Genomic DNA, 7,601 nt, shown 5'->3' with positions numbered 1-7,601 from the left:
TGAACAAATATGTACGTGTTGCTATCAAGTTATTATCATCTAGAAAGAGAATTTTTTATTCAATTGTTTTGTTCTCTTGACCTACGTAAAAATGCATGTAAATTAATCTAAATCTTTTTAAAATTATTGTCTTAACATATAACATATGATTGGATATATACATTTTCCTATAAATTTGGAATTATAAAATTTTATTTTAAGAATTGAATAGGTTTATTAAATTATCAAAAAAGTAATTTTCTATATTATTTTCTTAATATAAAGAAATCTCTCAACACAAAAACAATTCATGTCAACAAGACATGTTAGAAGGATTAATTTTTTAAGCCATATTTTAACCTAAATATTAATGGTGATAACTATTTGGACTAAGGATAATGTAAAAGAAAAGGATTAAATTATAAGAAACTAAAATACAGATACTTGATCACGAATTTAAGCATGGTAAAGGGACCGAAATTAGGATTTGACCTAATATTTACGCTATTATTGAAGTCAAGGGAAGATTTTTGGACCGATACCTAATAAAAGTCTGGCCCCATGAATGCAGCAACTATTTCAGCACTCGCCCGAGCCATGAATTTCCCTCCCAAAGCAGCGAACTCCCGCTTATTCACACAGTTCCTCAGCCTCTCTCGCCTTTGCCTCAAGCCCTAATTTTCCTCAACATGAAGCTCGTCAGGTCAGTTCGTTGATTCTCTCGATTTATTTTACTTTTTTTTATTCTCGATATATTGGAGTTGATTTGAAATAAACGATGGAGCAGGTTTTTGATGAAGTTGAACAATGAAACGGTGTCGATTGAGCTCAAGAATGGAACGGTTGTTCACGGCACCATCACAGGTTCCGTTCGTTACCTTCCCCTTTTCTAATCCGCATTAGGGTTTAGCTAAACTAACTCTCCGTTTTAGCGAAGTTGTTGAAGGTGAAGGTTATTTGTTAGATCTTTTCTCGGTTGACCAGAGTTATTGAGGGTTTACTGTTTTCTCAGTTTTTTTCCTTCATTTTTATTAAAGTGAGTTATGCCCTTCTCGATTGTGAATTATGTAGCTTTCCTTTTGGTAAAATTACTAACTTTAAAATCAGGGATAGATTTAGGTGTTTGTGCACACTTGTAATCACCTTTGAAGATGAACTGGTTTTGGACTTGGTATGCTTGTTTCTAGGCCTCATTTTTCAGAGGAAGCTTATATTCGGTAAAGTATTTGGCTATCTTGCTATTAGTTGGTTACATGTATTAGATGGAATCGTCTCATTTGCAGACTTTTGTTTAGGTTATGAACCTATTACTATGTGCAAATTTTCTATTCATATTGTATATAGGACGACTTTGTGTGGCATGTTTATCTTCTATTAGTTGTTCTATTCTATTATTGGGCTTATTGAATTGTAGGAATTCAATATGAAACCGGTGATTATGTTTCTAATTCGAGCAGAATCTGCTTTTACCAAGTATTGGGTTTTTTAAAATGGTTATACCTTAGGGATTTCCGTATGGAACATAACATTTTAGCATGCAAGTTTTCTGACTGTTCAATTTGATGTGTTTGTTGTAGGCGTGGATGTCAGTATGAACACTCATCTGAAAACAGTGAAACTTACACTGAAGGGGAAAAATCCGGTGAGTTTGGATCACCTTAGTGTGAGGGGTAACAATATTCGTTACTATATTCTGCCTGACAGCTTAAATCTTGAGACCTTGCTGGTTGAAGAGACACCTAGGGTGAAACCCAAGAAACCAACAGCTGGTATCGCCATTTCTCTCCGGCTCCATTTTCCCTCTTTGAAAGTTTCCTACTTGTATAAGCTTTGTTTTTTTAATGCATTTTCAAATTCAGGGAAGCCTTTGGGACGTGGTCGGGGTCGTGGGCGTGGAAGGGGACGTGGTCGAGGCCGTTAACCCTGTTCCCTTGCTTCCAGGCTCTTGTTCTCGAGGTGATTTTACGAATATTAAGGGAATCGTATGGCATTTACCATCGTGAATGATTATTAACCTGGGCTTGGATGGCTTATACATGAATCCTGAGATTCCCAACATCGGATGCTATGATCTAATGCTAATTGGTGAGCAGGTAATCTTTCTTTTCCCATTTGTTGCCTTTAGAACGACAGGGTAAAAATATGATGCAATCATGGACTTGAGTCATGCAGATGTTGAGCCTGGAACTTAAAGACGATTGATGTTGTTACTTGCTAGAGTTATCAAATTGGTTCGTCTAGAGCCTAGTTATCTTGTTGTAAATAGTAAGCTGAAGTGCCAATAAATGCATAGGGAAGGCCATAAAAATGCAGGATTTTGAGGCCGCAACCACCATCTACCTACAAGATTACACAGTTCATACACTCTCAAGGCAAGATGCAATAATTCATCGTGTATTTGAATTTAGATAAATGAAATAAAAATTGCAGAACGTGCAATTGGCTCTCCATCAATATTTACATCAAATTACCTTACCATACAACTTGCCTCAATCCATGGAAATCCGGTCCCTTACCCCATTTCTTCCTATGGAAGAACGGGTCACCTGTCATTGTACGTTCAAGGTCTCAGAACTACTGTTAGAACACCACAGCAGTAAAACTCTCAGGCATACTATAGAAGCCATGTTTAAATCCAGAGAGGAGGAAAACCTGCTTTGTGAGTTTATTAACCAAATACTATAGCGGCACAGCTCGACTAAACTGTAAGAACAAAATTGTGTTCTAGGGTGGGGAAGATGTCTGCACCATAAGAATAATATTCTCCTAATACCCAAAATAGGACAACGGATCAAAGCATAAAGTTCAATCCCTGCTTGTATTAATCCTTTCTATACATAGCACTACCTCTAAATACCCAAAATTCCGAGAAAGTTCAGAAGGAAATCTTTAATATTAAAAAAAACATAGATAAAGCAAAATCAGTATAATAGTGAAAAAGAATCATATATTACTTTCTACTGGCACAGATACCCCATTAAGCAATACCCAGACATGCAATTTAGATTGCAATAGCAGGCAATAAGCAGGTAATCATCAGAAACTTAGAATCACCAAGGTTCAAAAGAACTTACAATATCAAATATATTGAACAGAAAAACAAAAAACGCATATATTGAATAGTAAACCCATGGCTCTGCACCAACAGATGTTGCAGGGTTCAATATCTCCTTAACATGCTCCCAAAATGGTGAACCAAGGATACTACAAAAATGCAGTGTGTTAGATAATTGCTGGGCATCCGAAAAAAGATGGCCTTAAGGTAAGTGCATTGGATAAGACGAACAACAAACCCAGGCTATGTAATGCATCAAAAGAATATTACCTTGAAATACAAAAAGAAACGAGGATTCAGGACAAGTATTTTAATCACATCAAGGCCCACTTACCTGGCAACAGTGAGAACAGGCTGCATTCCAGATGGATTAATATTAAAAGGAATATAGGGTTCTACTTCAGTGATCGGGGAACTGTCCCTGTCCAACACACAAAATAAAGAAAATATGATATTGATAAAGATCGTATAACCATTAATTATAAGTAAACAGAGCGAAAGTTACAAATCTCCTTAAATGAGTTTAACCATAGCCTTAGTTCACATAAAATCAGTTATTGTGCTCAGATTAGCCATGGAATGTAGCATCTGTAATTGAAATCAAGGTCTATGTCTGTACACCGAATGCATCTAATGTGTAGGTAAATAGGGCTGACTTTACCTTGCAGCGGATGCTAGTTTAAATCCATAGTACTGTAGCTTTATTTTCCTGCAACCCTCAGTTACAACAACTGCCCCCATCGTGACCACAGTAAAAATACCTAGTACAGCAAGCATGTAAGGCCACCAACTCGCAACACTGCCTGTGAAAGCAAGAAACTATCAATGATGCACTCTGAAATGTTATAGTTCTGACAAAAGCTCCACACAACTTACAAAGAAGACCTTAGTCAGCACACATTACATACCTGAGAGCTGAGTCAACATCTTGTACAGTGTATCAGTGTATCCGGTTAATATTCCAACACATAATTTGAGACGAACCTTGACCTGAGAACATTCCAGTAATATGCAACTTCACTTTCAAAATATAAGAAAACATGATTTATAATAAGCACAACAATTTTCTATATATTTTCTTCGACTTCGGACAAGCTGAAGAATGAAAGACCAAAACTTTTAGTGGGTTTCTTATATTCTACAACTTCTAAAACTAAAATACATTTTCTAGAAAAACAGGGATGGTACCAAATCCAGATTCTGACATTGTATCACAGATCCATGTCATAGTCGTTGCACCACAAACCAATAGAAAAACAGTCACCATCACATGCTTGACCCTGCAAGAAACTATAAGACTTTAGTTTACAAATAAAAGCTCAAATAAAACATATAGATGGAAGAAAATTTATTCTAGGAAAAGGCGGAATGTCTCATATCCTGCCAATTTCTTGTGAGAAACAAAAGCATCAAAGATTGTTGCTTTGATGTTTATAATGCTAAAGCACCTGTATCTGGCTGCATAAATTGAATAGGGAAGAGAATAACAAGAAACTATAATAGCTTCTAGTATTGCAAAGCCAAGCGAAATCAACCATCTGCAAAAGAGAGAACAATAACATGTTTTGTAAATGTTCAAGAAATTTGATCAAGAATTATACATGTAGCAAGGACTCATCTCACTGTCTGAGATGAAAAACTAGACACACATATAATTCTTAATCTTCTCGTGACCATCCAATCCCTCCTTCCTCAACTTCACTAAGGATGGAACAATATGACAGAGTACCTGTTTTCAATCAGTCCAAGAAAATGCATGTGAGAATGCACCATAAATTAAACACACACACACACACACCCCTTAGGCCAAAAGTAAGGTTCTATGGATTATCTTTCTCTTGGAAAGGAAAAGTATGTCCATCTTCCTTCATTTTTTAAAGATAATTTCACAAATATGTCTACAGAGATCATAGACATTGGTCACAAGGACTAAATGAACAAGAAAAATTTACAACCACTCATAAATACAAAATAGAAGAGCACCGCCACAAAGTATGAAGAGATTCCTATGTTAGACAATGAGGTTGATTGGGTTGCTAAGCCAGTTGGACTTACAGCTGGAGCCTGTTAAAATAAACCTTATATGGTCAAAGAGAAGTTACACAAACCTGCATAATTATAGATTCAATGATCTGAGGGCTGATTCCAAGCTGAAAAAAGGACAGTTTAAGCTCCGCAGAAAAATCACCCAGGTCATCTACCAAAAGCAAAATAAAAGGCCACAAATTTGTTATAGACGAAAATTAATTAACAATACTGACCATAAATAAAAACAAAACTCCCCGTAGCTTAAAAGGAAGGGAAAAGGGTGAAAGCTTTTATTCTAGATTGCAGTACCAACAGACCCACAGACAAAACTAAGATAATCCTGAGGTATCAACCTTCTATCAAATCCAGGTGGAGGGATGAAATATCCAACACGACTAATTACAAGAAGCACAGCTGTAACAAATAGCCTCCGTCGAATCTCACTCTTGAAGAATGATTCAGCGGCATTATTCAGGACAGAACTCAACCGTACAAAGTTTAGAAACCCATTTCTAAAATATTTTGGTCTGACACGTGAAGTCTCAATGTTATTAACAACATTGTAATTGGAAGTATCAGCCCCATCATCTGAACTTGAAGGAACTTCCACATTTAAAGACTCTGAAGATGATGATTCAACATTTACATAGTCACTTTGAAGCTGATCTGTAGAATTGCTCGGCCATGCTCTTTTTGTTCTTGACTCGCGCCATCTATTTGGCAGCACAAAATGGCTTCTACTTGAGTTTACCAATTTCATCTTGAGAACCCAGTGGGATCGGGTATGAAGTGAATGATAAAACCGTAGGTCGCAAACCACATTTCTATCTGCATACCAAGTCATAGTAAAATATTTACACATTATCGTTCCATTAACACATCAAAATAAGGCTTATGCGATTGCTATGAGCAGGGATTTAAATAGCGTTCGCGGTCACGTTTTCGGTCGCGTCGCGTTTATCGCGGTTGCGGACATAACGGATGCAATCACGGTCACTGCGGGTGTCGCGGTCGTGAATTTTTTTAAAATTAGCACAAGTTAATAGAAAATATAATAATTATACTTGATGTTCTATTTTTCCATCATACATTTTAAGGTAACAACATATGCTTCTAACTTATAAACGGTAACAAGTTTACCACATTTTTTAATTGGATTCTTAATCTAATTTAAAATCCAAGATCCATACACCAAAAAACAGCATCAAAATCAAATTATAAAGGTCCGCTTTAACAACCCAAAATTTTAAATATCCAAATATTCACCCAAATTGAACCCCAAGCCCAAATCCTTTCCTTACCTAGAATAAGCCTTTGTCTTCTTCTCCACTCCAACAATCCTCATCGACAAACACATGCAGAGAGCACCAAAACAAAAGAAAAATTAGAAAGTCCCAAAAGCAGCATGTAATTCTCAAACAAAAGCAAGAAACCATAAAACATAATCCATAAACAATGCAAATTAGAGCTTCAAAAATGGAGGAAAGTGACAGTACATACCATCTTCAGCAAGTGAAGAAGAAGATGAATGAGCATAAAAACGAAGACGCATTTGCTTATCGACCAGCTCTCAGCCATTTGTAAGAGGCTTACTCACTTTCTCTGGCGTTGCTTGCTTTTCTCTCTCTTTAATATTTGTTCTATTTTGATGATGAGAGCAAGCTATGGCAGTGGGTTTCTTTTACGCGAAAACTTGTGTATAACGGGAATAGCGTCCTGTTATCGACGTTATTTGCCGTTAGACGCTAAATTGCGGCCGCGAAAGATTGTTATTGTTGTGATTCCGCCACCCACCGCAATTTTTCCAATTATCGGTTTCGGACGGCGGTGCTACCGCGAAATAACGGTCGCTATTGCGGTTGCGCTCCGCTTTTTGATTCCCTGGCTATGATCATATATGATCATAAATAAGGCTTTATATCATGCTTATAACATAAATCATGTAATCTACCATTAGCATATAACACTAAGCTTCATAACTTACGCTCAAGCTATAACTCATTTCTAATGACCACTAGGAGTACGAAAGAGTTGTTAGTATGTTACCTGGCCTCCTTAGTTGCTAAAAGCTTTCTCAATTCAACTAGGAGTCACCTTACCTTTATCCTTTCCTTTAGAACTTCACCCACCTCATTGGCTAATCAAAACAAAACTAGGGATTATTAACTTGTCTTTGACTTGGAAACTAAGTTAAAACACTCTATACTGATTAATATTACTCAAAACGAGCTTAAATCTCTAGGTTCCTTTCAAGTTCCCAAAAACTCATTTTGAAAACAATTTCTAAAACTAACAAAATAGAGCTTGAAACAAATCTTGAAGGATGGAGAGAAACATTCTTACCCGAGCTAAACAAATCTAAGATTGAAATGCTCGAAACTTGACTCTTGAAAGGAAGAAGAAATGGAAACTAATGGACTTCAACAAAATTATCATTTCACGCTAAGAGGTAGTTTTAAAGTTTAGCCTAAGGTAGGCCCAAGAGTTAAAGCTAATAGATAGTTTTAAAGTGAGTTAATAGGTGAAGGACCTAAAGTGT

At 36.4% G+C, this 7,601-nt stretch overlaps 1 protein-coding gene and 1 pseudogene across 2 annotated transcripts; one reads left to right on the top strand and one right to left on the bottom strand.

The window, feature by feature from the left end:
• The first annotated feature begins 572 nt into the window (after positions 1–572).
• LOC120131087 (small nuclear ribonucleoprotein SmD1a-like) lies at positions 573–2,112 on the top strand. 2 transcript variants are annotated; one of them, XR_005516883.1, is made up of 5 exons: positions 573–682; positions 767–843; positions 1,557–1,748; positions 1,839–1,982; positions 2,016–2,112. XR_005516883.1 is itself a non-coding variant. In XM_039148190.1 (4 exons), the coding sequence occupies exons 1-4, from the start codon at positions 669–671 to the stop codon at positions 1,898–1,900; spliced, it is 345 nt and encodes a 114-aa protein (XP_039004121.1). In that variant the 5' UTR covers positions 573–668; the 3' UTR covers positions 1,901–2,012. The 2 variants fall into 2 exon arrangements, 1 of the variants encoding a protein (XP_039004121.1); XM_039148190.1 differs by lacking the exon at positions 2,016–2,112 and having other exon boundaries at positions 1,839–2,012.
• Positions 2,113–2,223: 111 nt separating this feature from the next.
• LOC120130707 lies at positions 2,224–6,614 on the bottom strand (annotated as a pseudogene).
• Positions 6,615–7,601: the final 987 nt, after the last annotated feature.

This window comes from Hibiscus syriacus, unplaced genomic scaffold, assembly GCF_006381635.1.
Source record: "Hibiscus syriacus cultivar Baekdansim isolate YM2019G1 unplaced genomic scaffold, ASM638163v2 tig00110548_pilon, whole genome shotgun sequence".
Taxonomy (NCBI): domain Eukaryota; kingdom Viridiplantae; phylum Streptophyta; class Magnoliopsida; order Malvales; family Malvaceae; genus Hibiscus; species Hibiscus syriacus.
This window is presented reverse-complemented; position numbering and strand designations above follow the sequence as displayed.